The sequence below is a fragment of the Dendropsophus ebraccatus genome, chromosome 1 (genome assembly GCF_027789765.1).
Source record: "Dendropsophus ebraccatus isolate aDenEbr1 chromosome 1, aDenEbr1.pat, whole genome shotgun sequence".
Classification (NCBI taxonomy): domain Eukaryota; kingdom Metazoa; phylum Chordata; class Amphibia; order Anura; family Hylidae; genus Dendropsophus; species Dendropsophus ebraccatus.
In genome coordinates, this window is record NC_091454.1 from 9,350,598 (window position 1) to 9,378,443 (window position 27,846).

Here is a 27,846-nt window from a genome sequence, read left to right on the forward strand (position 1 = left end):
CTCCATGCCGTGTCAGTCTTATTTGTAACTATAGCTGCTAAAGTGATATTGTCACCCCCCCCCCCTTCTCAGCGCCATTCTGAAGCTCACATTCTATACATTTTATCTACTTGTATAAACCATGTAATTGTTAGTTTTCTTTTTAAAAATGCTTTTTATCGTTGTCAATGTCATCTCGGAGGGGCTTAACAGCCGTTGTGCCCCATCTCATCATCTACATTGACACTGTAGTCTCCACCCCCTCCATGACATCATTGGAATGCGTGGCTCCTACTGCAGTGGAGGCCAGGACTCATGTTCAGTGACGGCAACATCACTGGCCAACTGCGCCTTCAACCCAGTGGATGCATATTGGCCTCCAGAGCGGCCCATTCCGATGATGTCACGGAGTGGCGGGTACTACGACGACAATGTAGGTCGGGGTTGGAAAGGGGGGTGACAATATGACTTTAACTATGAAAAACGTAGCTGCCCTCATAAAGAATGGTTCTACATTTGTCTATTAGTTGACTCTTGTACTGTAGCTTTTATCTTGTACTTGTACTGTAGCTTGTACTTAAAGGCAATACCAGGCAAAGTCCACTTCATGTAAACCCTATATTTTAAGGGTTTCACTTACCAATTTACCGGCACTAACATCCCAGTGGCACAGTCCATTTTTCAAAATGCCACCCAGTTCCCATTATCGCCACTGGTTTCTTTATGTACACTTCAGCCCACTCTATGCACAGGAGACGGGAACCTCCCCCAGTGTATCAATATCCCAACCCCGGTAACACAGTCAGACTAGATTCTAATGGAGGCATGTCACCGAGGGGAGGCGATATCATTGCACTGGGGGTGCTGGGCTTGCCTTCAGTGCATAGAGCGGGCTGAAGGGCACGTGAAGAAAATGGCACCAATTGCGGGAACGGGCAGCATTTCAAAATTTCACTGCCGGCACTAAGCAGGTAGTGTAAAAACAAACATGCATGTAACATGCATGTAACTATGCTTCTTGCTCTATCTCCATACCCCCTGTCCTAGTTTCGTAGAATAACATTGTACTGTAGCTTGCGCTAGAGACGGTAGCTATGGAGATGGAGCAAGTGCCCACCACTAGTGCATAGTTATAAGCTTTAGGGAATGGGGAAAACAGATGTTCCAGCATTAAATTTGAATGGCAAGTAAATGACTATTGTGCACAGTGCTGCACTATGTTCTTGTTTTTACAAAACTTCCGGACTTGGATGTTTCTAGTAAAGAACCAATTGTTTTTTACCGTTAATATTTTGTAAGGGTGGGAGAGTTTAGAGGGCCCAATATAATGTGCAAAGCTTGTGCCATTAGAGACACTTACCCCATAATTTGTTGCCTTTTTTCTCCTGGGTACAGTAATACACTCTGTGTTTGGCTGGGTTCACACTACGTTTTTGCAACCGTTTTTTTTTTTATCCTTCTTTTTTTTTTTTTTTTTTTTTTAATGGATGGAAAAAAAAGAATGCATATGTGTGCATTCGTTTTCATTCATTTTTCCATTGACTTCCATTTTGTAAAAAAAATTCCAAAACGGATCCGTTTTTTTTTTTTTATAATGGAAGTCAAAGGAAAAACGGATCCAAACGGATGCACACATATGCATCTGTTTTTTTTCATCCTTTTAAAAAAAGGATGAAAAAGATAGCTAAAAAAGTAGTGTGAACCCAGACTTTCTCTATATCTACATACTATCTACATTATATCTACAGACAATCTCACCTGCAATGAGGACACAACCCCCCACATTTGATCTCGGCCCAGACACAAGCTTCATCTGAGTCAGGTACAGAATATGGGGGGATGGTGTAATAGTCAGGACTGGGGGTGCTGGGGGGAAGGGAGGAATCTATGGGGAGGGTCCTGCAGACATATTACTGGATGTAAACACAGCAGCTAATAATATCCCGAGACAGATATAATAGAGAGTCATCCAGAAAGAGCAGAGAGATTCCAGAATAATCAGGTGATGAGCAGCAGGAGATTCTCCTCAGGGCGACATTACTGGGATGTGGAGATCAGTAGCTCAGGATGGTGGGGTGTGTTGATGTGTTATCCCAGTATAAACAGGAGGGGGCGCCATAGACACACGTACTGGTGTTTACATGGAGGTCAGAGGTGTAGTAATCAGTATTCAGGGATACATAAATATAAAGAGATCTACTTACCTCAGCAGATCTCCAATAATAGAGTCAGGATCTCTCTGGATTATGAGGCTGGACAGCTGTCCTTTTATGTGGGATATGGAGCATTGGTGGAGGGCAACCAATCACAGCTTCTTTTTCATTTTACCAGAGCTGAAAGCTGAGCTGTGATTGGTTGCTGGGGGCAGTATACACCAGTGTATATCTTACACCCTTTGATCTCCCCACTGGTGTTTAGATGGAGGTTGGGGGTATAATGCTCAGTATTCAGTGATACATGACAGTAATAGATTCCAGTTACCTCACCAGATCTCCAGTGATAGATTCAGGATCTGTCTGGATTATGAGGTCGGGCAGCTGTTCTTTTATGAGCTGTGTGACCCCATCAGACACTTACACACCTTCACCACCACCTTCACCGATACTCAGTACTACACTCTGATGCTCCCTCCAGTGGCTGTCACACAGTACTACACTCTGGAGCTCCCTCCAGTGGCTGCTGCACAGTATTACACTCTGGAGCTCCTCCAGTGGCTGTCATACAGTACTACACTCTGGAGCTCCCTCCAGTGGCTGTCATACAGTACTACACTCTGGAGCTCCCTCCAGTGGCTGTCACACAGTACTACACTCTGGAGCTCCCTCCAGTGGCTGTCACACAGTACTACACTCTGGAGCTCCCTCCAGTGGCTGTCACACAGTACTACACTCTGGATATCCCTCCAGTGGCTGTCACACAGTACTACACTCTGATGCTCCCTCCAGTGGCTGTCACACAGTACTACACTCTGGAGCTCCCTCCAGTGGCTGTCACACAGTACTACACTCTGGAGCTCCCTCCAGTGGCTGTCACACAGTACTACACTCTGATGCTCCCTCCAGTGGCTGTCTCACAGTACTACACTCTGGAGCTCCCTCCAGTGGCTGCTGCACAGTATTACACTCTGGAGCTCCTCCAGTGGCTGTCATACAGTACTACACTCTGGAGCTCCCTCCAGTGGCTGTCATACAGTACTACACTCTGGAGCTCCCTCCAGTGGCTGTCACACAGTACTACACTCTGGAGCTCCCTCCAGTGGCTGTCACACAGTACTACACTCTGGAGCTCCCTCCAGTGGCTGTCACACAGTACTACACTCTGGATATCCCTCCAGTGGCTGTCACACAGTACTACACTCTGATGCTCCCTCCAGTGGCTGTCACACAGTACTACACTCTGGAGCTCCCTCCAGTGGCTGTCACACAGTACTACACTCTGGAGCTCCCTCCAGTGGCTGTCACACAGTACTACACTCTGGATCTCCCTCCAGTGGCTGTCACACAGTACTACACTCTGATGCTCCCTCCAGTGGCTGTCACACAGTACTACACTCTGATGCTCCCTCCAGTGGCTGTCACACAGTACTACACTCTGGAGCTCCTCCAGTGGCTGTCACACAGTACTACACTCTGATGCTCCCTCCAGTGGCTGTCACACAGTACTACACTCTGATGCTCCCTCCAGTGGCTGTCACACAGTACTACACTCTGATGCTCCCTCCAGTGGCTGTCACACAGTACTACACTCTGGATATCCCTCCAGTGGCTGTCACACAGTACTACACTCTGGAGCTCCCTCCAGTGGCTGTCACACAGTACTACACTCTGATGCTCCCTCCAGTGGCTGTCACACAGTACTACACTCTGATGCTCCCTCCAGTGGCTGTCACACAGTACTACACTCTGATGCTCCCTCCAGTGGCTGTCACACAGTACTACACTCTGATGCTCCCTCCAGTAACTGTCACACAGTACTACACTCTGGATCTCCCTCCAGTGGCTGTCACACAGTACTACACTCTGGAGCTCCCTCCAGTGGCTGTCACACAGTACTACACTCTGGAGCTCCCTCCAGTGGCTGTCATACAGTACTACACTCTGGAGCTCCCTCCAGTGGCTGTCACACAGTACTACACTCTGATGCTCCCTCCAGTGGCTGTTACACAGTACTACACTCTGGAGCTCCCTCCAGTGGCTGTCACACAGTACTACACTTTGGAGCTCCCTCCAGTGGCTGTGTTTTTACTTATGACTCTTATGTGTCAGGGTAGAGTTGGGGGACCCACCTACATTGGGTGGTCATCTGGTCCCACCAGAATCCGGTTTGGCTATTACCCATCACATAGAGAATGGCTACCTTAGATGTGAATTACACTGAGCTGTATTACGGCTCCATTTCCTAAGCTTATATATAGATGTATGTGAGATTCATCTGCCCGGCCTCATACAGATATAACCTTATACTCAGCGTACTCACCTGCTCTATTGTTTCGGTGTATTTGCTTTTGCATTGCAGCCAGCGCAGCCTCCACCTGTACATTGATCTCACTTTGTTTGCTGACTTTTTTTGCATTGTAAATGTACAAGGTGCGATCTCATTTATGGTATGGAGAGGTTTGCATGCCTTTTATTTTTGCATTTGTTTTAATAGCGATATGTATGTGATTTCTTTAACAGATGGCATGCCACCTACATGGTATCGAAAGAGACATTCATACCGGGATTTTTATTTTTATTTTTTTTTTTACTTTTGTGTCTTTTATGAATGTCGGTCTCAATAAAGTTGTATAAGTTGCCTTGATGATATAACAATTTGTCTTGCTTTGTTCACCTTACGCTTCCATCAGAACTAGGACTCCTGAAGTATATCTCCAATGGAAGTCTGCATTTTATTCCTCTGAAAGGCCAGGTTCACACTATGCAAAAACAACGGCTGTATTTCATAACAACAGCCATTACTTCACAAATATACGGCCGTTGTTTGCACAGTTGTGACCGTTGTTATGAAATACGGCCATTGTTTTTACATAGTGTGAACATGGCCTAAGGCTATGTTCACACTGCGTATATGTCCGGCCGCATATTTTCACCGGCCGGAGTTTACAGCGTATATGTCCGGCCGGGGATTTACGCTACTTGCAGCCAGCTACGTACGGAGCGCAAACTTACGCCAGGAGTCTACTTACGCTTCCCGAGCGCCCTACGTAGCGATCTGACAGCGGTCTTTTACTTGGAAATCTTCGCCTAGCCCCGGACACCCCACAGAACCTTTTGAATCGGCACAAAAAGCTGCAAAAAAGAAGAAATCACCACTACGTACGGGACCGCATGTTACGCTACGGGCGTAAGTTATGGCATTTTTGTCCTGGTTCATTTTTTACGGCGGCGCATACGATCCTGGCGTAAGTTCTTACGTAGTGTGAACTGTGCAGCCGTACTTCCTATACTTCCCATTGTACGTAAACTACGAAAGTCTCCAGCCGCTTATTTATGGAACGCGCTATGTCCGGAGACTTACGTAGTGTGAACATAGCCTAAAGGTGTACAGTGTGATACATTGGCTCCTTACATAAGGAAACCCCTGGGGAAGCTCTGATGATGTAACTGTCCCTTCCTCTCCCCCTGAGCTGCCTGCAGAGAGGTGGGAGTGCTGACAGCCACCAAACATATAATTCACAGTAAATGCACCTGCAGAGAGGTGGGAGTGCTGACAGCCACCAAACATATAATTCACAGTAAATGCACCTGCAGAGAGGTGGGAGTGCTGACAGTCACCAAACATATAATTCACAGTAAATGCACCTGCAGAGAGGTGGGAGTGCTGACAGCCACCAAACATATAATTCACAGTAAATGCACCTGCAGAGAGGTGGGAGTGCTGACAGCCACCAAACATATAATTCACAGTAAATGCACCTGCAGAGAGGTGGGAGTGCTGACAGCCACCAAACATATAATTCACTGTAAATTCACCTGCAGACCGGTGGGAGTGCTGACAGACACCAAACATATAATTCACAGTAAATGCACCTGCAGAGAGGTGGGAGTGCTGACAGCCACCAAACATATAATTCACAGTAAATGCACCTGCAGAGAGGTGGGAGTGCTGACAGTCACCAAACATATAATTCACAGTAAATGCACCTGCAGAGAGGTGGGAGTGCTGACAGCCACCAAACATATAATTCACAGTAAATGCACCTGCAGAGAGGTGGGAGTGCTGACAGCCACCAAACATATAATTCACAGTAAATGCACCTGCAGAGAGGTGGGAGTGCTGACAGCCACCAAACATATAATTCACTGTAAATTCACCTGCAGACCGGTGGGAGTGCTGACAGACACCAAACATATAATTCACAGTAAATGCACCTGCAGAGAGGTGGGAGTGCTGACAGCCACCAAACATATAATTCACAGTAAATGCACCTGCAGAGAGGTGGGAGTGCTGACAGTCACCAAACATATAATTCACAGTAAATGCACCTGCAGAGAGGTGGGAGTGCTGACAGCCACCAAACATATAATTCACTGTAAATTCACCTGCAGACCGGTGGGAGTGCTGACAGACACCAAACATAATTAATTGTAAATGCACCTGCAGAGTGGTGGTAGTGCTGACAGCCACCAAACATATAATTCACAGTAAATGCACCTGCAGAGTGGTGGTAGTGCTGACAGCCACCAAACATATAATTCACAGTAAATGCACCTGCAGAGGGGTGGGAGTGCTGACAGCCACCAAACATATAATTCACAGTAAATGCACCTGCAGACCGGTGGGAGTGCTGACAGCCACCAAATGTATAATTCATTGTAAATGCACCTGCAGAGTGGTGGTAGTGCTGACAGCCACCAAACATATAATTCACAGTAAATGCACCTGCAGAGGGGTGGGAGTGCTGACAGCCACCAAATGTATAATTCATTGTAAATGCACCTGCAGAATGGTGGTAGTGCTGACAGCCACCAAACATATAATTCACAGTAAATGCACCTGCAGAGTGGTGGTAGTGCTGACAGCCACCAAACATATAATTCACAGTAAATGCACCTGCAGAGGGGTGGGAGTGCTGACAGCCACCAAATGTATAATTCATTGTAAATGCACCTGCAGAGCTGTGGGAGTGCTGACAGCCACCAAACATATAATTCACAGTAAATGCACCTGCAGAGTGGTGGTAGTGCTGACAGCCACCAAACATATAATTCACAGTAAATGCACCTGCAGAGGGGTGGGAGTGCTGACAGCCACCAAATGTATAATTCATTGTAAATGCACCTGCAGAATGGTGGGATTGCTGACAGTAAATAAACAATGCATTGTTAAAAAAAAATTTGAAATGTCATAGAGACATGTCAATAGTCTTGCTCATTAAGGGTCTGTGTGTCCATACCACTATAGATCACCAGAACAAGCCAGGAGAAGTGCACACTAAACACATTCTCTCCCAGCCCTATTCACATAACTGAGACAGACTTCCATGGTAAGTCTATGGGACCATCTCCTGTAAAAAGTTTTAAGGTACCCTTTAAAACATGAGTTGGGTGACTGTCAGCAGTACAGCTGTACTCAGTAGAAGAAGAGGAAGGAAGTACTTGCATCTCTACCTTGAAAAGCTCCAGTGATGGTGTTCCTAAAAGGACAGTGGTGTCAGAAGAGCTCCCTGAAGTATCCGTTTAAAAGGTATTCCCATCTGACAAAGTTATCCCTTATCCACATGATAGGTGATTGTAGCGGGTCTGATGGTTGGGCTTTCCTGTGATCTCGAGAATATAAACCATTACAATGGAGTGATAAATCACAAAGGTGTGGTGCCGCTCCCATGGAGCATGAGTAAAACATATGTGACCTGCTGCCCCATTATAACGGGAGACTGGGGTTCCTGTTCTTGAGATCACAGGTGGTCCAACTACTGGGGCCTTTAGCAATCTGGAGACTGAGCACCTCAGTCTCCTGCTGGAGTGGTGGGTCACACATGCAAACCCCAAGGGTCATAAATGCATGTCGCAGCTCTTGTAGAGAATTAATAGAGAAGCGGGTCTCCCATTCTCATTGGACACTGGGGTCCACATTCTCAAGATCATGTGAGATCCGACCACTGGGGCCACTGGTTATCTCATGAATAGGGACTCCTGTGGGTAGGGAATAACTTTATCAGATGGAAATACCATATTACCCATAGACCAAAATGACTTGCAGTTAGTTGTTTTTTACTGGATCCTGTTGGACACCGCTTTCAAACCTGAACCATTACGAATATGTGGTTGCACAAGTGCCATTGTTTCCCATCATATTAGAATCACTGCCCAACTCTTAAAGGGTACCTGTCATGATGTTTGTTGACTCAATCAGCGTGCAGATTCTTCCACCGGAAGTTTGGGTATCCATGGATACGGCCACGCTGGGTTGGTTCCATACACAAGCCCCATTCTGATCCAACTGCACACCAATTGGGTCAATGTACATCATTACAGGCACATTTTAAAGGGTTATTCCCGTCTCACATATCAATGTCTAACAGATATGGTTTCTACCTCACATGGTACTATATCTAGAATAAGGTATGGTTATGAAAACACATCGCTTACGGTGCTACACCAGGGCCGTCTTTCCCATGGGGCAGGGTAGGCGGCTGCCCAGGGGCCTATGACTCATGGGGGGCCCCAGTGGCAGCCGCCTACCCTGCAGAAAGGAAGGGAAGCTGATAAGCCACGCTGTGCCCCCCTCTCCCCAGTACATCACAGGGCCGCACTACGCTGCACACTGCCCCAGCGCTCTCCTCTCCTCACATAAAAAAGCTGCAGGGCCGGCCTGTGATGTGGGCGGCTGAAGCTCCTCCCCCCTCCGTTAAGCCCCGCCCCTGTGGACTGGTCCCATGTTCCTCCTGGCCGGGACTTCCTGCCCCCAGCAGGCCTTGGGATGATGTGGGGCCTCACAGCAGCTGCAGCAGATCAGCAGTGTGGAGAGCTGGAGGCTACAGGCTGCTAACCTCCATCTACACAGCGGCCTCCATCTACAGAGCTTCCTGACCATCCCCCTCCTGTCCTGTGCTCCACTGCAGGAAATGTCAGGTACCTGGGGCTGTAGATAGCAGGGAGGTCGGGACAGAGAAGAGGGGAGATCTGCAGATCTGGGCTGAGAGAAGAACACACACACACACACACACACACCCCTACCCCTGTTCCCCCATAGCTGCCCCCTCTCCCCCAGGCTGCTTTGCCCCTGTCCACCTGTAGCTGATCTGTACCTCCCAAGCTGCAATGTGCACCCCCTCCCCCCCAGACTGCTGTGTTCTCCCCTTCAGGCTGCTGTACCCCCATACACTTGAGGCTGCTGTACCCCCCCCCCCCCCCCAGACTGCATGTATGGCCAGGTTTGCACTATGTAAAAACAAGCCTAACATGTGTAAAGATTATTTATATATATATATATATATATATATATATATATATATATATATATATATATATATATATATGTGTGTGTGTAAAGATTATTTATATATATATATATATATATATATATATGTGTGTGTGTAAAGATTATTTATATATATATATATATATATATATATATGTGTGTGTGTGTAAAGATTATTTATATATATATATATATATATATATATGTGTGTGTGTGTAAAGATTATTTATATATATATATATATATATATATATGTGTGTGTGTAAAGATTATTTATATATATATATATATATATATATATATGTGTGTGTGTGTAAAGATTATTTATATATATATATATATATATATCTTTACACATGTTAGGCTTGGCTCCTATTTGTGGTTTTGTTTTGTTTTTTCTGCTCTTGAGCATTGAAGGAGAGGAATGACCCCCCCACAGATGCTGCAAAACTGCTCCAGACAGAAGGATACACACATACAGAACGATGCACATCCATACAGAACCATACAGTACAATATACATTCATACAATAGAATATACACCCATACAGAACCATACAGTACAATATACACCCATGCAGAGCCATACAGTACAATATACACCCATACAGAGCCATACAGTACAATATACACCCATACAGAACCATACAGTACAATATACACCCATACAGAGCCATACAGTACAATATACACCCATACAGAACCATACAGTACAATATACACCCATACAGAACCATACAGTACAATATACACCCATACAGAACCATACAGTACAATATACACCCATACAATACAATATACACCCATACAGAACCATACAGTGCAATATACACACATACAGAACCATACAGTACAATATAGAGCCATACAATACAATATACACCCATACAGAACCATACAGTGCAATATACACACATACAGTACAATATACACCCATACAGAGCCATACAGAACAGTATACATCCATACAGAACCATACAGTACAATATACACCCATACAGAACCATACAGAACAATATACACACATACAGTACAATATACACCCATACAGAACCATACAGTACAATATACACCCATACAGAACCATACAGTACAATATACACCCATACAGAACCATACAGTACAATATAGAGCCATACAGTACAATATACACCCATACAGAACCATACAGAACAATATACACACATACAGTACAATATACACCCATACAGAGCCATACAGAACAGTATACATCCATACAGAACCATACAGAACAATATACGCCCATACAGAACTATACAGTACAATATACACCCATACAGAACCATACAGTACAATATACACCCATACAGAACCATACAGTACAATATACACCCATACAGAACCATACAGTACAATATAGAGCCATACAGTACAATATACACCCATACAGAACCATACAGAACAATATACACACATACAGTACAATATACACCCATACAGAGCCATACAGAACAGTATACATCCATACAGAACCATACAGTACAATATACACCCATACAGAACCATACAGAACAATATACGCCCATACAGAACTATACAGTACAATATACACCCACATGGGGCTGAACAGCACAAGGTTGGGGGTAGGGGGGATGCGGGGACTTGGATCTTGGGTCGGGGGGCCCAGTTCACAGCTATGCCCAGGGGCCCAACGTTTTGTTAAGACGGCCCTGTGCTACAGCCTCCATAATTCTCAATCAAGTCTATAGGAATTGGAGAAACATCATAAAACAACCTGCTCATCGGATTTCTCGCCACCTCCGGCTACTACAACCAGCCCCTGAAATGTGAGATGGGAATATTCCTTTAAGTCAACAAAACAACTCTCCCTTACATGACACAAAAGAGTCAGCTCATAAATCACTGGGAACGTGGAGCGGGAACAAGAGGTTGGGAAGAGATCAATTCCTGGGAGGAAATCTGAACGGAGCAGATAAATAGCTTGGTTTTTCTTCAGGGGTTTCACCCAAAACAAAAGAAAAAAAGTTTTAAGTTGTGAAAAACGCTTTAAGTGATCATGGTCACTTAACATTTGGTTACTCAAAGGTATGGTGTATGGTATGGATTCATATATAATGTGCAACAGGCTGCTTAGGCAAGTTTTTGGTCAGGGCATCCATTGTAGGAGGACATGTCCAAGGGGAATCCATGGTCATTCTTGGTTGATCCACCTATTGGGCCAGGGGCAGGTCATGCCCTGGCTGATGGAGTGTGGGGTGGTGCTGCAATTGGTCGGGCCCCCCTGTTATTATATATATATGTACATACTTGCATGTTCTTATAAAGATGGCTACTAGCCATATGTATGTTCCTACGACACACTGATTACTTTAAGTTGGCTCATTTTTCCAGTTACCGACCTAAAAATATTTTCTTATTTCTATCAGTGATATTTCTATTCCTGATGAAATATCCTACCAATATCTCCGCAAACACGTGACAGATCCCGCCCTGGTCAAAAGTCAACTCCATGTAGAAGTCCATGCTATGGAAACATTATGTAACTGAATGCAATCACCTAATGGGCTTACACTGACATTCCAGAACATGTTTCTTTCTTTTGCCGGTGGAAGGTGTGGTCCTCATAGTAGAGATTACAGCTGGAAACATACATAACCACCCCCCCAACCCTTCCCCGCACCATTTGTTATTCTTAGCTGCTAAGAATTTGAATGACTACAATACACGGCATACCTAGTGAGGAGGGGCCGAGACTTTCTAAATACAGAATATATAGGGAACTGAGAAGGAGAGAGAGAGAGAGTCAGGGACGTGTCCAAGACAGAAGATGGCACTCCATGAAAATTCTTATGTTACGCTTAATGATGGGCATAAAATGCCAATAATTGGTCTTGGCACCTACGCCCCACAACAGGTAAGTGAACGGGTAAGGGTGGGATGACCATATAGTATCCTGCAGATGTTTTAGAATTATACTTAAAGGGGGTTGCTTGACATCTATTAGAGTGATGGCCTTCACAATCTGCATAGACCCCAATGATCGACAACTGACTGGACTATCAGCCATCTTTTTGAACCTTCTTCACCCTCCTGACCAATGGATTTGTTATACCAACACAATGAGGGAAATTTAGTTTTTCCAAACATCTCCAAACCATTGGGCAGACCCCACTATGGCCATCAGCTTTAGGTGGTATGTGTAGTGTCTACCACCTTGAAAACTACCATATTTATAAGGTTGACATGCTTCAGATACTCTCTCAATGTTCAGTCTATTAGATGAAAGATCCAAGTGATTTGGTGCCCTAGTTACGTCGTAAAGTTGACATTCGTTTTTTTAATATGTCCGTCTGTCTTAGTATTCTAGCTTGGCAGAAGATGCGGTGAAGGTGGCCCTGGAGGTTGGGTTTCGCCATATTGACGGAGCCTACATCTACGGCAATGAGGTGGAGGTTGGCCGGGCTATCAAGCAGAAGATTACAGATGGGACGGTGAAGAGAGAAGACGTGTTCTACACCGGAAAGGTAAGGTAACAAAAAATTCAACATAATTTATCACACCAAAGACTGGAAGGTGAGGGGGAAGAGGGGGATGCAGCTGAAATTACCCAATAAAACAGCATGAGGAGGCCTGTGATGACTCCAGTGTTCTCTTTCAGCTCTGGTCCACTTTCCAGGCCCCGGATAGGGTCCGTCCAGCTCTTGAGAATTCTCTGAAGGATCTTCAGCTCGATTATATGGATTTGTTTATCATTCATAGTCCTATTGAACTCGAGGTAGGGTAACATACTAGGAGCTCTAAAGGTCTTTGTATTATATCGTATATTTGATAATAATTTCATTGTATTTGGGATTTCAGCCTGGAGATGATCCCTTTCCCGCAGATGAAAATGGAAAACTCATTTACCACAATACCGACATTCGGGACACCTGGAAGGTGCAGTATAGAGATATTGGGGGAGTAGTAGAATGGCCATGCCATTACAGTGGTGTTTACCAGCATAATTTGTTCCGGGACTGCGCTTGTAATCCAAATCACTTTTAAACTAAAGCAAGTTTTCCCATTAAAAATCATTAAAATGCAGATAATTGGTTCCACACTCCAAAAATAATGATTTCTTATTCTGAATAACATGTAAAACTAACGAAACAAACATTTAGAAACAGCTGAATATGTGATATTATAAGTTACTGTACAGTATAGCAATCAGCATGTGGTATATAATATATAGTAACTGTATAACCCTGATAACACAGCAGCTGGATATGTGATATATAAGTTACTGTACAGTATAGCAGCATGTGGTGTATAATGTATAGTAACTGTATAACCTGATAACACAGCAGCTGGATATGTGATATATAAGTTACTGTACAGTATAGCAATCAGCATGTGGTATATAATGTATAGTAACTGTATAACCCTGATAACACAGCAGCTGGATATGTGATATATAAGTTACTGTACAGTATAGCAATCAGCACGTGGTGTATAATGTATAGTAACTGTATAACTCTGATAACACAGCAGCTGGATATGTGATATTATAAGTTACTGTACAGTATAGCAGCATGTGGTGTATAATGTATAGTAACTGTATAACCCTGATAACACAGCAGCTGGATATGTGATATATAAGTTACTGTACAGTATAGCGATCAGCATGTGGAGTATAATGTATAGTAACTGTATAACCCTGATAACACAGCAGCTGGATATGTGATATATAAGTTACTGTACAGTATAGCAATCAGCATGTGGTGTATAATGTATAGTAACTGTATAACCCTGATAACACTGCAGCAGCTAGATATGTGATATATAAGTTACTGTACAGTATAGCAATCAGCATGTGGAGTATAATGTATAGTAACTGTATAACCCTGATAACACAGCAGCTGGATATGTGATATATAAGTTACTGTACAGTATAGCAGCATGTGGTGTATAATGTATAGTAACTGTATAACCCTGATAACACAGCAGCTGGATATGTGATATTATAAGTTACTGTACAGTATAGCAATCAGCATGTGGAGTATAATGTATAGTAACTGCATAACCCTGATAACACTGCAGCAGTTTGTAGATACAGGATGGAGCTGCAGATTCCCATAATGCAGTAGTGTAGTACAACAGGCTAGAATAGAGAAGCAGGACTGCTGTCAGAGGGCTGTGTGGTCACATGACAGCAATGGGGAAGGGGGAGGGGTTCAGCATGGACAAATCAAGAATTACAGAGCTGTGCAGGAGGACAGTGACAGAAATTTGTCTATACAGCAAAGTGAATGGCTGAGAGTGAGTGCAGGCACATTATAGCAGTAGTGTGTATGGCTGAGAGTGAGTGCAGGCAAATTATAGCAGCATTGTGTATAGCTGAGTGTAAGTGCAGGCTCATTATAGCAGCAGTGTGTATAGCTGAGTGTGAATGCAGGCACATTATAGCAGGAATGAAGAGGATGGGAAATACAAGGGCGGACAGAGACTGCAGGGAGCATGAAGGAATGAGCAGGACAGATGTGGGCACATACATGCAGCGCTCTCTGTCCGGGGAGAGAGGGGTTACAGCTATGGAGAGATTACCTCCACAGTCCCGTCCCCTGAGGTAAGCCCCGGCCTGAAGTGGATCTGCTATGATTTGGAAGGTGAGGGAGACTTCCTGGGTCAGAGTACAGGGCTGTAGACCCCGCTATGCAGACCATGCCCCTCCCCCTCCCACCCAGTACAGGGAGCTCTTAAACCAAAGCAATGCTCTTAAACCAAGTTACAATTTTGAAAAACTGTGAGCTCTTCTTGCAAAGCGCACTTAATCCAAGTTACTCTTAAACCAAGGTACCACTGTATTCTTAAATCATTCTCTGTCATGTGTTTAGGCTCTGGAGGAGTGTAAAGACGCCGGGCTGGTTCGATCCATCGGAGTTTCCAATTTCAATAAGCGCCAGATAGAACTGATCCTGAACAATCCAGAACTAAAATACAAACCAGTCTGCAACCAGGTAACCCATCAGATCCTCCCGACCTATCACATATGGTCAGCGTTCCGGTAAGGCTAATAAGTCGATATAACCTTAATTCACCTTAACAGAGCAAGGATCCTCCACTGGTAAGAGTGAACACAGAAGAGGGAACTCATTCCAGCATTTGTACATCATTATTTCAGAAGGTCAAATAACAATTAAAAGCACATTGTTATGTCTTTTAATCTTTACGTATGAAGGTTTTATGTTATAAAAATTACTCCAACTAAGAGTCTTAAAACATGACTGGGGATTTAAGCCAAGCCAAAGATCTCTACGGAAGAAGAGGGTATCCATCTGTAGACAGCTAGTAAGCAAGGGGTTGGCTGGTAAAAGGCCTATCCTCATGGGACCAATGGATTCTCCTTGAGGAGAAAGTCATAAGGATGTGTGGAGAATTAGAGGCCACTGGGAATTTTAGGAAGAAAGAAAATTTTGTAAATTGTGGCTCCAACTACATGAGGACATATTGTATTTGCCAGTCCACTTTTATCTTAGGGATTTATGGCTGATCCACAGATCCCCCAGTCTCCCAGTGGGTGAGGGTCCCATAGGTGAACATGACTGACCAACAAAACAGATGGAAATATTATTTAAGGATCTTTGTGGATCTATTGTGAAACCTCTACTTTGCATGTTGTTCTTTGTTAAGGTGGAATGTCACATTTACTTCAATCAAAGTAAACTCCTGGAGTTCCTCAAGTCACAGAACATTGTACTGGTGGGGTACAGTGTACTGGGCTCAAGCCGGGATGAAAGATGGTAAGAAGCACATATATATGTGAGCACCAGTAGTGGGAGGGGATCTCCTGCCTACATAGCATTACAGTCCTAATATACAGTATGGCGCCATCTCATATCTTTGCCCTCGAGACCTAGTGACCCATTGATGTCTTCAACCCTTATGGCTCCCACTGACTGTACAAACTAGTCTCATTCCGGTTCACAGTCAACAACATCTCCAGCACAACCTACCGTCCTATACTACAAAGCATTACAGTGCTAATAGCTGGCACCACCTAGCATCTTTGCACTCGGGACTTTGTAAACCATTGACCCATTTAACCCCTTTAAGGTACCCATCAACCATGTGAACTAGGGCCTTCCCAGTTTGTGGTCAAAAACATCTCCAGCATAATTTATCAGCCTAGCCTACATAGCATTACCTATAGCGCCACCTGGCAACTTTGCCCTTCAGACATAGTCACCCTTTACCACCTTTGTGGCTCTTGATGGTGATTTGGTACAATGAGGTGATGACCATACAACAAAAGCAGTGAATTGAGTTAAAACATTTTAACCATACCCATCCCCCACCACCACCAATTCCAAAGTTCTGAGACCATCACCAAATAATATGACATCTTACAGGATTGACCAGAATTCCCCAGTTCTATTGGAAGACCCTGTGCTAAAGTCTACGGCGGAAAAGCTTGGCCGGACCCCTGCCCAGGTGGCAATGCGGTTTCTCCTACAGAGAGGGATTGTAGTCCTAGCCAAGAGCTTCACCCCAGCCAGGATCAAACAGAACTTTCAGGTGAGCAGGTACAGATATGATGGGGGGCTCCACCTTCGCACCTCCTGTCTCATCAGGGGCTTGGCTTTCCTTCATACTTTACACATAGTTCTACTGTTCAGACTTGAAGGGAACTAAATTATACTTGTATTTCAGGTCTTCGACTTCCAACTCAGTGATGAAGAAATGAAGACTCTGGAAGGAATAAACAAAAACATGCGCTATATCAGTACTCCCCAGTAAGTATCGAGGGACATCATTGGCTAGAGGCAGGTGGAGAAGACTTTGTTACCTCATTGTGACCAGGTGTCCGAGATTCCTATACGAGGAGGCGCTCTGTGCTGTATTTCAGACTTTTTTGATCTTATATCCATCTCTTATATTCTGCAGATGGCAGGATCACCCGAAGTTCCCCTTCCATGATGAATATTAGACTACAGGCGCAGGTCTTGTGCGGCGAGAACTCTGACCTGCTGGACACCAATGGGCGGATGCTGACCATGTGACTGATGTTACTACTAATAATTTTATGATTATTCTGCACTGTAATAATAATGAGAAATAATAAAAATCTTTTATTGACTTTTCATGCTGTTTTTTGAGATGTAAACATACAACCATAAGTAACTCCTCTTTAAAAAAAAATTAAAATAAATTAGAAAATTCCACACAATTGTGCTTTACTCCTCCATCTACTTTAAATGTTTGTGTCACCTTACTACTTAAAGGGCTCCAGGTTCTATTAGATCCTCCATGATACCATCACATATACTAGACCACTAATAATCACCAGCCCTCCGCCCTGTTGGACCCCAGAACACTGTATCCCACCAGCACGTTGTCATGAGATTTGCAGAACTCTATAGTTCTATCTAACAGTATAGTGTGTAAAGCATATTTGGACATGTCATATGTCTTGACTTCACACTGGGTTCAGAGGCCCTAAAGAGGCGAAAACTTCTCTTTTACTTGTTTGACCCTCTAAGAAAATCCTTCAGGTCAGGGTAAAGGTAGACACAGGATATTGTAATCCTTTGCGTTGTAGCCCATGGCGGCACAGGTGATCCTGGTCAGCTTTATGCTTCTTGTCTTAACAGTGGCCACTCTTGTAGACTAAACCTTAAAAAGCTTTGAGACCAAGATAATAGGAAAGGTTGAATATTTATAAGCTTTCTTGGCTCTAGCAAAGTCAGCCCGCATACATTGGAGTCAATGTGACATTCCTGACATGAGAGCGATCGGCCATTGTCCTGCAGTGCTTTTTTAGAAACAAGTCAGACTAGTTTATCAAACACAGTTTAGGATCTGCATGGTGTAGAGAGGATCCAGGTTACACTATATACTCAAATTACTATTATCACTGTCAAATCTTGAGGGCAATGGAAGTGTGATCAGAGTTTGCCATACATGTAAGATATCTCCTATACGTAAGCACATTGGCCAAGCATACGCGTGAATACAATATGGAGCCACGGCCAGACTCTAGTGGCGTCTTAGCCCCCTGAGAAGAAAATGGTCAGCCAGGTAAAATCCATCAAGCCTGATCCTTCTCTTCTGATATCTGCCTATCTACTGGCCGGGATGATCTTTTCTGAGACCAGCCGTTCTGTCACGAAACAGCCGGTCTCTTACAGCGTATGAACATGGCCTAACTTCGTAAACAGAATTGTCCGAAACAAAGTTCCCTCTACTGGACTAATTAAATTAAGAGTGTAGAGTGGCTACAAAGAGCGTCTCCCTCTCTGGAGGACCAAACGCGGCCATGCATTACATGGTCAGACCATTGATTTTACTGAAAAGAATGTAATACTTCATTTCACCTGCGGTGGTGCTGCAGGAGATGTGATATAAAAATTGGCATGCTGTCACTATTGGCTGCCACAGGGGTCTAAAGAGGCAAGTTGGAGTTGGTAATGTGTCAGTGTACATAAGAACATGGTACTGGCCTATCTGCTGTGCCCATGCCAGGGTGTGCAATCTTAGCAGTGCCATCAATATCCACATATTCTATAAGGAAACATCTGACTGTACTACAACAAGTAAGCCCAGCATGACTCTATGATCACTCACCATTTCTGAGACATAGGTGCCGAATCCAATCACTGGTATCTTATTGTTAGGACTCGAGCCGTGCATTCAGCTCCTGGCATCGCAGATGTGTGCGGCCAAAGCATTCATAACAACCGCTCAGGCCGGTTGCTGGGGGCGCGACGACGGCGTCCATAGCAGCCGGACTGCTTCTCATGTTTTTCACCTACTCTGCTCTGCTATTCCATGTTGTAGCAGAGGCCAGGGTTTCACTCCCCTGGCTGATCAACTTAGGTGTTGTGTGTGTGCTCACTGATTGCTGACGGACAGCTGACTCACCAGTAAGCTGTCAGTATCTGTGCAGGACCTAGAGCCTCAGCCCCAATCAAGCCTGAGGCTGGGACTACAGGTTGCATAAGTACCAGCATTTGTATCATGTTCCTGCCTGTGATAGTATCTAGCTCCTAGTTTACTTGGCCTAGCGTTTTCCTGCATTTATTCTCTGGTTACCTGACTTCGGCTATTAACCCTTTGACTTCCCCTCTGCACACGATTTTGTACTTTGCTGCTGGGTTGGTTTTGACTTGGACTCCTGACTTTCCCTTTATTGTGTTGTGCATTGTCTTGTTTTGTTCTGTGTTCCACTCAGTGAGATCAGGGACTGCCGTCCAGTTGTCCGTTGCTATTAGAGCTTCTGAGGCAAACAAGTAGGGGCAGCGGGGCGGGTGCCAGCTTCAGGGCTCACCTGTCCTTGTGTTTCCCTGTCCCTATCCTAACATTATCGCAGGCCCTTACTCTCATCAGCGATCCCGGCGGTTCACAATGTCCGTTGAACCGTCCGTCGCTGACCACCTGGATGAGATTGCTACCCAGATGAAGGGACTGGCGGGTGTAGTGACCCACCTGTCCCAATGAGTGGATTCCCTGACCCAGACTGCAACCCAGACGCCTCCAGCTCCTGCCCCAGTGACTGTACCTATGCAGACTACTAGGTCCAAGATGCTTGTGCCAGACCGATTTAATGGTAATCCCGATAGATTTAGGTCTTTTAGGGTGTCTTGCCTCCTGTATTTCCGCTTTAACCCTTTCTCTGGTGATGCAGAGAGGGTAGCCATGATTATTTCCCTTCTCAAGGGGGCTCCCCAGGATTGGGCCTTGTCGTTACCAGTTGGGGCTCCAGAGTGGAGTTCGGTCCAGTCTTTCTTTTATTCTTTAGGTCAGATCTATGATGACCCAAACCGCGCTGCCCTGGCAGAGTCTCACTTGTTGTCTATCCAGCAAGGTCACCATACTGCTGAAGACTACTCTGCTGAGTTTAGGCAGTGGAGTGCGGTTACTGGGTGGGCAGATGCGCCATTAAAAACCCTTTACCGCCAGGGATTATCCGATAGTATCAAGGACGCAATGGTCAGCCATCCCCCTCCTGACTCCCTAGGTGACCTTATGACATTAGCGGTCTCCATTGACAGAAGGCTTAGGGAGAGGAAACGGGAGAAGAAAGGGGTGACAACTATGGTTCCTTGTCATGGTCAGTTAGCCGGTCCTAAGGTATCTTCTCTCAGGAATGCTGCAGTCTCATCCCCTACTCCACCAAAGGAGGAACCTATGATACTGGGGTCCACCACCGCTGCCGACCGCAGGAAACATCGCCTGGACAATTCCCTGTGTCTGTACTGTGGAAAACCGGGCCACTTCATCAGAGAATGTCCGTCCAGGCCTAACCAGCATCCGAGAAAACACCAGTGCCTGAGTGATGATCTGGAGGGTCACTCAGGCACACAGGTACCCCTAAGGTTTTTGACAAATTCTTGTTACCTGTTACGTTGTCTTCTGGTGAGGTAATTTTTTCGTGTCAGGCCATGGTGGACTCGGGTGCAGCCCTGAGTTTTATCCGTACATCTGTTGCCTTGTCCTTGGGGTTAAAGTTAATTCCTCTATGTTATCCATTTTCTGTTTCAGGTGCCAACTCTGCCCCTTTAAGTGGGGGTAACATCAGGTTTTGTACCCCAGAGGTCTCCATGGGGGTTGGCTGTCTCCACCATGAACTGATATCTTTTTTTGTTATGGACAAACTAGCCGCAGATGTAATCCTTGGGTTGCCATGGTTACGACTCCACAATCCTGTGTTTAGTTGGAGAACCTCTGAACTTATCAAGTGGGGTAGCTCTTGCGATTCACATTTAACTCAAGTTTATCCGTCTTTGTGTTCTGTATCTGACATGTTGGTTCTTCCAGAATTTATTTCAGATTTTGGTGATGTATTCGATAAGGCGGTTGTTGACGCCTTGCCTCCTCACCGTCCGTATGATTGTGCCATTGACCGAGTGCCCGGGGCCAGGTTCCCCAAGGGGCGGATTTTTAACCTTTCCCCCCCGGAGCGAGAGTCAATGCGGCAATACATACAGGACGGTTTGAGGAAGGGTCACATCCGCCCATCTGTGTCTCCTATGGGTGCTGGATTCTTCTTTGTAGAAAAGAAAGATGGTGGGCTACTCCCTTGTATTGACTACAGAGAACTTAATAAAATAACTGTCAAGGACCAGCGTCCACTTCCCCTGATCCCGGATCTGTTAAATCAGGTAGTTGGGGCTCGTTGGTTCTCGAAAATCGATCTTAAGGGAGCCTATAATCTGATCCGGATCAGGGAAGGTGATGAGTGGAAAACGGCATTTAACACGCCGGAAGGTCATTTTGAGTATCTGGTGATGCCCTTTGGGCTCAGTAATGCTCCTGCTGTTTTTCAAAGATTTGTCAATGACATATTTTGCGATTTATTTGGACAATTTGTTGTTATATATCTTGATGACATCCTCATCTATTCTCCTGACTTGCCCTCTCTTTAGAGACATGTGCGTGAGGTGCTATCCAGACTAAGAAAAAATTCCCTATGTGCGAAATATTCCAAGTGTTTATTTGGAGTTAAAGAGGTTGGGTTCTTGGGCTATATTCTTACCCCTGATTCAGTGCAGATGGACCCTAGCAGGGGCGGTCTTGGCATTTCTGGGGCCCCAAGCAAAGTTATGTCTGCCCCCCCCCCCTCGACATGCGTTCCAAAACAATAGACCGCTGTGTGTTGCCCCCAGTAGTATATACCCCTTGTGCACTACCGCCAGTAATATATACTCCTTGTATGCTGCCCTCAATAGTATATACCCCTTGTGTCCTGCCCCCAGTAGTATATACCCCTTGTTTGCCTCCCCCAGTAGTATATAGACCCCTGTGTGTTCCCCAGTTATATATAGCCCCCTTTGTGCTCCCCCAGAAGTATATAGACCTCCTGTGTGCCTCACAAGTAGTATATAGACCCCCTGTATGTTCCCCCAGTAGTATATAGACCCCCTGTATGCTCCCCCAGTAGTATATAGCCCCCCTGTGTGCTCTCCCACTTGGATATAGACCTCCTGTGTGCTCTCCAAGTTGTATATAGACCCCATTCTGCTGCCCCAAGTAGTATATAGACCCCCTGTGTGCTGCCCCCAGTAGTATATAGACCCCTCTGTGAAGCCCCAGTAGTCTATAGCCCCCCTGTGATATAGCCCCCTGTGTGCTCCCCCATTTATATAGACCTTCGCTGTGCGCTCCCCCAGTTAAACAGACCCCTGTGTGCTCCCCCTGTGCGCTCATTACGAGTGCTTATAGTTACAGTTCAGATGGCAGCAGAGAGCGGGGCAGCGACCCTGTCCAGCGGTCTTGAGCATAAGAGCGGGGCGTGGGGGCCCCCCTGGATGTTGGGGGCCCCAAGCGATCGCTTGGTGTGCTTGGTGCCAAAGACCGCTACTGGACCCTAGTAAGGTGTCAGCAGTGCTCGAGTGGGCTAGGCCCACTACCCTGAAGGAAGTCCAAAGATTTCTGGGCTTTGCAAATTTCTATAGAAAGTTCATTTGTAATTTTTCCTTGGTTGCCAAGCCACTGACTGAACTTACTAAGAAAGGAGCAGACCCAGCCTCTTGGCCACCAGAAGCCGAACAGGCTTTCACTCAGTTAAAGAAAAGTTTTTCTTCTGTCCCTGTCTTGGTGCATCCTAATTTAGAGCTTCCATTCGTGGTTGAGGTTGATGCCTCAGAATCTGGTGTAGGGGCGGTACTTTCCCAAGGTCGGGAACCCTATACTAATCTGAGGCCTGTTGCATATTTCTCCAGGAGATTCTCCGCTTCTGAGGCCAACTATGACGTTGGCAACCGGGAGCTGCTGGCTATTAAGTGGGCTTTTGAGGAGTGTAGACATTTCCTGGAGGGAGCTAGACACCAGATTACAGTCTTAACCGATCACAAAAACCAATCACAAAAATCTCCAGTATCTGGATAAGGCTAAAAGGTAAAACCCACGTCAAGCTCGTTGGGCTCTGTTTTTTACCCGTTTTAAGTTCATTGTTACGTACCGTCCTGGCTCTAAGAACATAAAAGCAGATGCTTTATCCAGGAGTTTTGGTGTCTCTGAGGTCTCTGAGGTAGAACCCGTTAACATTCTACCTCAAGGCATTGTGTTGGCTGGTATGTCTGTTGACCTTAAAACAGAAATTTTGAGGTCTCAAGATAATGCGCCGGCTAATGTACCTTCCGATAAGTTGTTTGTTCCTGTTAATCTGAGATTAGCAGTACTTAAAGAGATTCATGCGTCCACTCTAGCCGGTCATCCTGGCATTGCTGGGACAGGTTATTTGTTGTCCCGCTCATGCTGGTGGCCTTCCTGGCAGAGGGATGTCCGGGAATACGTTAAGTCCTGTGAGACGTGTGGCCGGGCAAAAACCCCAAGGTGTCTGCCTGAAGGTTTGCTCTAACCTCTTCCGTTGCCTGGTCGTCCATGGTACCATCTTTCCATGGACTTTGTCACAGATCTTCCTGCATCGCAGGGCAAAACTGTGATCTGGGTAGTAGTGGACAGATTTAGTAAGATGAGTCATCTAATTGCATTAAAGAAATTGCCTAACACAAAACCCCTTGCCAAACTATTCATACGCCATGTCCTCAGGCTACACGGTATACCCTCTAATATTGTCTCTGACCGGGGGGTGTAGTTTGTGTCTAAGTTTTGGAGGGCGTTCTGTGGGTTGTTGAACATCTCCCTGTCATTTTCTTCGGCCTTTCACCCAGAAACCAATGGGTAAACAGAACGCACCAACCAGTCCCTCGGACAGTATTTAAGGTGCTATGTGTCTGACAACCAAAATACATGGTCGGAATACCTACCCATGGCGGAATTTGCCCTGAACAACCACGTCAATGCATCTACTCAGCAAACCCCCTTCTATTGCAATTATGGTTATCACTCCAGATTCTCAGCAGTGCCTAACCAAGAGTCACATTTCACTTCAGTTAAAGAACTCACACAAAAACTGTGCACAGTTTGGGCGGAGAGTCTTGCGACTCTAACCGTATCCCAACAAAAACATATCCAATATGCCAACCGTAGACGTCGTTCTGGTCCTCAGTATGAAGTGGGTGAGAAAGTGTGGTTGTCCACTAAGAACCTCCGACTTTGTGTGCCTTCAGCTAAATTTGCTCCCAGGTGCATAGGCCCGTTCCCCATTGCAGAAATGATTAACCCTGTGTCATTTAAGTTACAGTTACCCCGATCATTAAAGATTCATCCTGTATTCCACAAGAGCCTCCTTAAGAAGTACACTCCTCCAGCAGTTGCTTGTCCTCCCCCCCTTCCAGTTGTGGTCCAGGGTGAATTGGAGTACGAGATTGAAAGGATTCTCGACTCAAGAAGAATTCGTAGGACCATACAGTATCTGGTACATTGGAAGGGGTATGGCCCGGAGGAGCGTACATGGGTAATTGCACGAGATCTTCATGCCCCTGATTTAATAAAAAAATTTCATCTGTTGTTCCACTCAGTGAGATCAGGGACTGCCGTCCAGTTGTCCGTTGCTATTAGAGCTTCTGAGGCAAGCAGGTAGGGACAGTGGGGCTGGTGGCAGCTTCAGGGCTCACCTGTCCTTGTGTTTCTCTGTCCCTATTCTAACACTTATACCCATCATTCAGCACAATGTGAGAGTCAGACCTGAGTGCCATAGTGCAGAGAGTCCAGTGCCGTACAGCTCTTATCCCTGCAGGTTGTGCCCTTGCCCCTCCTAGTCCTCTGACTGAAGGTGAGGATACCCCACCCATCAGGAAATCCAGAGAGCCGGGTCTGCACCACTATGTCCTGTATTGAAGCTAAGTGATGGCTGATATAGATGTACTTATTGTTCCCATAGAACAGGGGTACTCAACAACTTTTAGTGAAGCTGCACTTACCGGGGTTTATTGTCAGGTGAAGGTCCGAGCTGAACATCAGTAGTAAATGTGTTTTGTTACTTTTCACAAAGGGTGTTGAACTATTTACATACAGAATTGATGCTTATTAGTGGGAAAACTGGCATTTTCTCTCTCTCACCAGCCCTTCAAAATTAGGTACGCAGGGGGTGACTGCTTTAGTAGTATATAGCTCCCCCTGTAGTATATAGCCCCCCTGTGTGTTCTCCCCCTGTAGTGTGTATATAGCCCCCCTGTGGGCTCTCCCCCTGTAGTATATAGCCCCCCTGTGTGCTCTCCCCCTGTAGTATATAGCCCCCCTGTGGGCTCTCCCCCTGTAGTATATAGCCCCCCTGTGTGCTCTCCCCCAGTAGTATATAGCCCCCCTGTGGGCTCTCCCCCTGTAGTATATATCCCCCTGTGCTCTCCCCCTGTAGTATATAGCCACCCTGTGCTCTCTCCCCCTGTAGTATATAGCCCCCCTGTGCTCTCTCCCCCTGTAGTATATAGCCCCCCTGTGCTCTCGCCCCCTGTATATAGCCCCCCTGTGCTCTCTCCCACTGTATATAGTGCCCCTGTGCTCTCTCCCCCTGTATATTGCCCCCTGTGCTCTCTCCCCCTGTATATTGCCCCCTGTGCTCTCTCCTCCTGTATATAGCCCCCCTGTGCGCTCTCCCAGTATATTGCCCCCTGTGCTCTCTCCCAGTATATAGCCCCCTGTGCGCTCTTCCAGTATATAGCCCCCCTGTGCTCTCTCCCAGTATATAGCCCCCCCTGTGCTCTCTCCCAGTATATAGCCCCCTGTGCGCTCTCCCAGTATAAAGCCCCCCAGTGCTCTTTCCCCCTGTATATAGCCCCCCTGTGCACTCTCCCAATATATAGCCCCCCTGTGCGCTCTCCCAGTACTGTATATAGCCCCCTGTGCGCTCTCCCAGTATATAGCCCCCCTGTGCTCTCTCCCAGTATATAGCCCCCCTGTGCTCTCTCCCAGTATATAGCCCCCCTGTGCTCTCTCCCCCAGTATATATCCCCCCTGTGCTCTCTCCCCCAGTATATAGCCCCCCTGTGCTCTCTCCCCATGTATATAGCCCCCCTGTGCTCTCTCCCAGTATATAGCCCCCTGTGCGCTCTCCCAGTATAAAGCCCCCCCCCTGTGCTCTCTCCCCCTGTATATAGCCTCCCTGTGCTCTCTCCCAGTATATAGCCCCCCTGTGCTCTCTCCCTGTATATAGCCCCCCTGTGCTCTCTCCCCCAGTATATAGCCCCCCTGTGCTCTCTCCCCCAGTATATAGCCCCCCTGAATATAGACCCCCCTGTGCTCTCTCCCCGTGTAGTATATAGCCCCCCTGAATATAGACCCCCCTGTGCTCTCTCCCCGTGTAGTATATAGCCCCCCTACGCGCCCCCCCCCCCCCCATATAGCATAAAAAAACAAACCACTTATACTCACCTGGATCCTGCGCGTCCTCTTCTCTTCCTCCTGAGGCCGCACTGCAGCGGTCACTAGAGGCCGCTCTCCCCAACGATCAAGGAACGTCACTTGAGCACTGACACCAGAGGGGGAGCGCGACCTCTTGTGACCGCTGCGGCCACAAGAGTGATTGGCTTCCTCTCTGTCAGTGCTGCCGCTCGGTATCTATGGACATGGACAGTCTCCTTTTGCCATAGGGTAAACTGCTGCCATGAGACTGCCATCACTTTGCTATAAAAATGCCAATAAAAAGACAAAACAAACAGCAGCAGCCTAGTAGTACCAGGGTGGGAAGGGCCATATATTTTTGTCCTCCCCAGCCTTATAACTCTTTGGGTGCCATACATCCACACTTAAACCCCTGGGGGCCAGAAAGATCTCACACTGCACCCATACCAGCAAGGAAGGGGGTTAAGTGCCCCCCTTTCTTGCTGGGATGAGGCACTGTGGGGAAGGGGGGAGTGCCCATACTCACATCCCACATCTTCTTTCTTCACCAGAGCCTGGCAGCCCGGCACACTGAGCTGGAGCTCTGGCTCTTCAACGGCTTGGGGCAAGACATCACTACAGCCCCTGATTGGCTGACCTGGGACTGCACAAGTGCCTGCCCAGCCAATCAGCGGTGGCTGCAGCAGGGACCCGCCTCAGTGGCTGATTGGCTAAAGCAGAGAAGATCATTACAAACTGCTGTGGTAAAATGAAAGCTGTGCCCTGATTGGTTGTTACTACAGCATAGTTCTCCTGGGAGATTCAGGTCCTTGTTCTGAAGATTGTAGGGATTCCAGCATTTACACCAACCCCTTTAAATTTTCCTAGTTATGTAGACAGATTAAAGTAACCCTCAGGGGCATGTGAGCTGGTCCCCAGTAGGATAGTAGTACCCTGGTCATGGGGCTGAGATCCACCTGGTTAGTGGAAGGCGGGGTGCCCTAAACAAAGCTCATCCAGCAGCCAGACTACTCTAAAAATTCACACAAGACAGGAACTTGGAGCAGGACCTGACGGCTCAGCCATGGAGCAGGACACCACTGTGGTCAGTGATTGGCTGAGCTGGCAGGTCCTCCTGTACCAGCTCATATCTCAGAATCAGGAAGAAGACAGACGTTTTGGGGATCCGGAAGGAGCCATCAGGGAGCTGCAGGGGACTGGGGATAGGTAAGTATAGCAGTTTTTTCTACTTTTCAAGGGGAA

At 46.2% G+C, this 27,846-nt stretch overlaps 1 protein-coding gene across 1 annotated transcript; it reads left to right on the top strand.

Moving 5' to 3' along the window:
- The first annotated feature begins 12,126 nt into the window (after nucleotides 1-12,126).
- Nucleotides 12,127-17,527, top strand: LOC138788642 (aldo-keto reductase family 1 member C3-like). The gene is made up of 9 exons (XM_069966721.1): nucleotides 12,127-12,298; nucleotides 12,744-12,908; nucleotides 13,043-13,159; nucleotides 13,243-13,320; nucleotides 15,258-15,380; nucleotides 16,054-16,163; nucleotides 16,773-16,938; nucleotides 17,074-17,156; nucleotides 17,308-17,527. Exons 1-9 carry the CDS (start codon nucleotides 12,212-12,214, stop codon nucleotides 17,348-17,350), a joined length of 972 nt encoding a protein of 323 aa, XP_069822822.1. The 5' UTR covers nucleotides 12,127-12,211; the 3' UTR covers nucleotides 17,351-17,527.
- The last annotated feature ends 10,319 nt before the right edge of the window (nucleotides 17,528-27,846 follow it).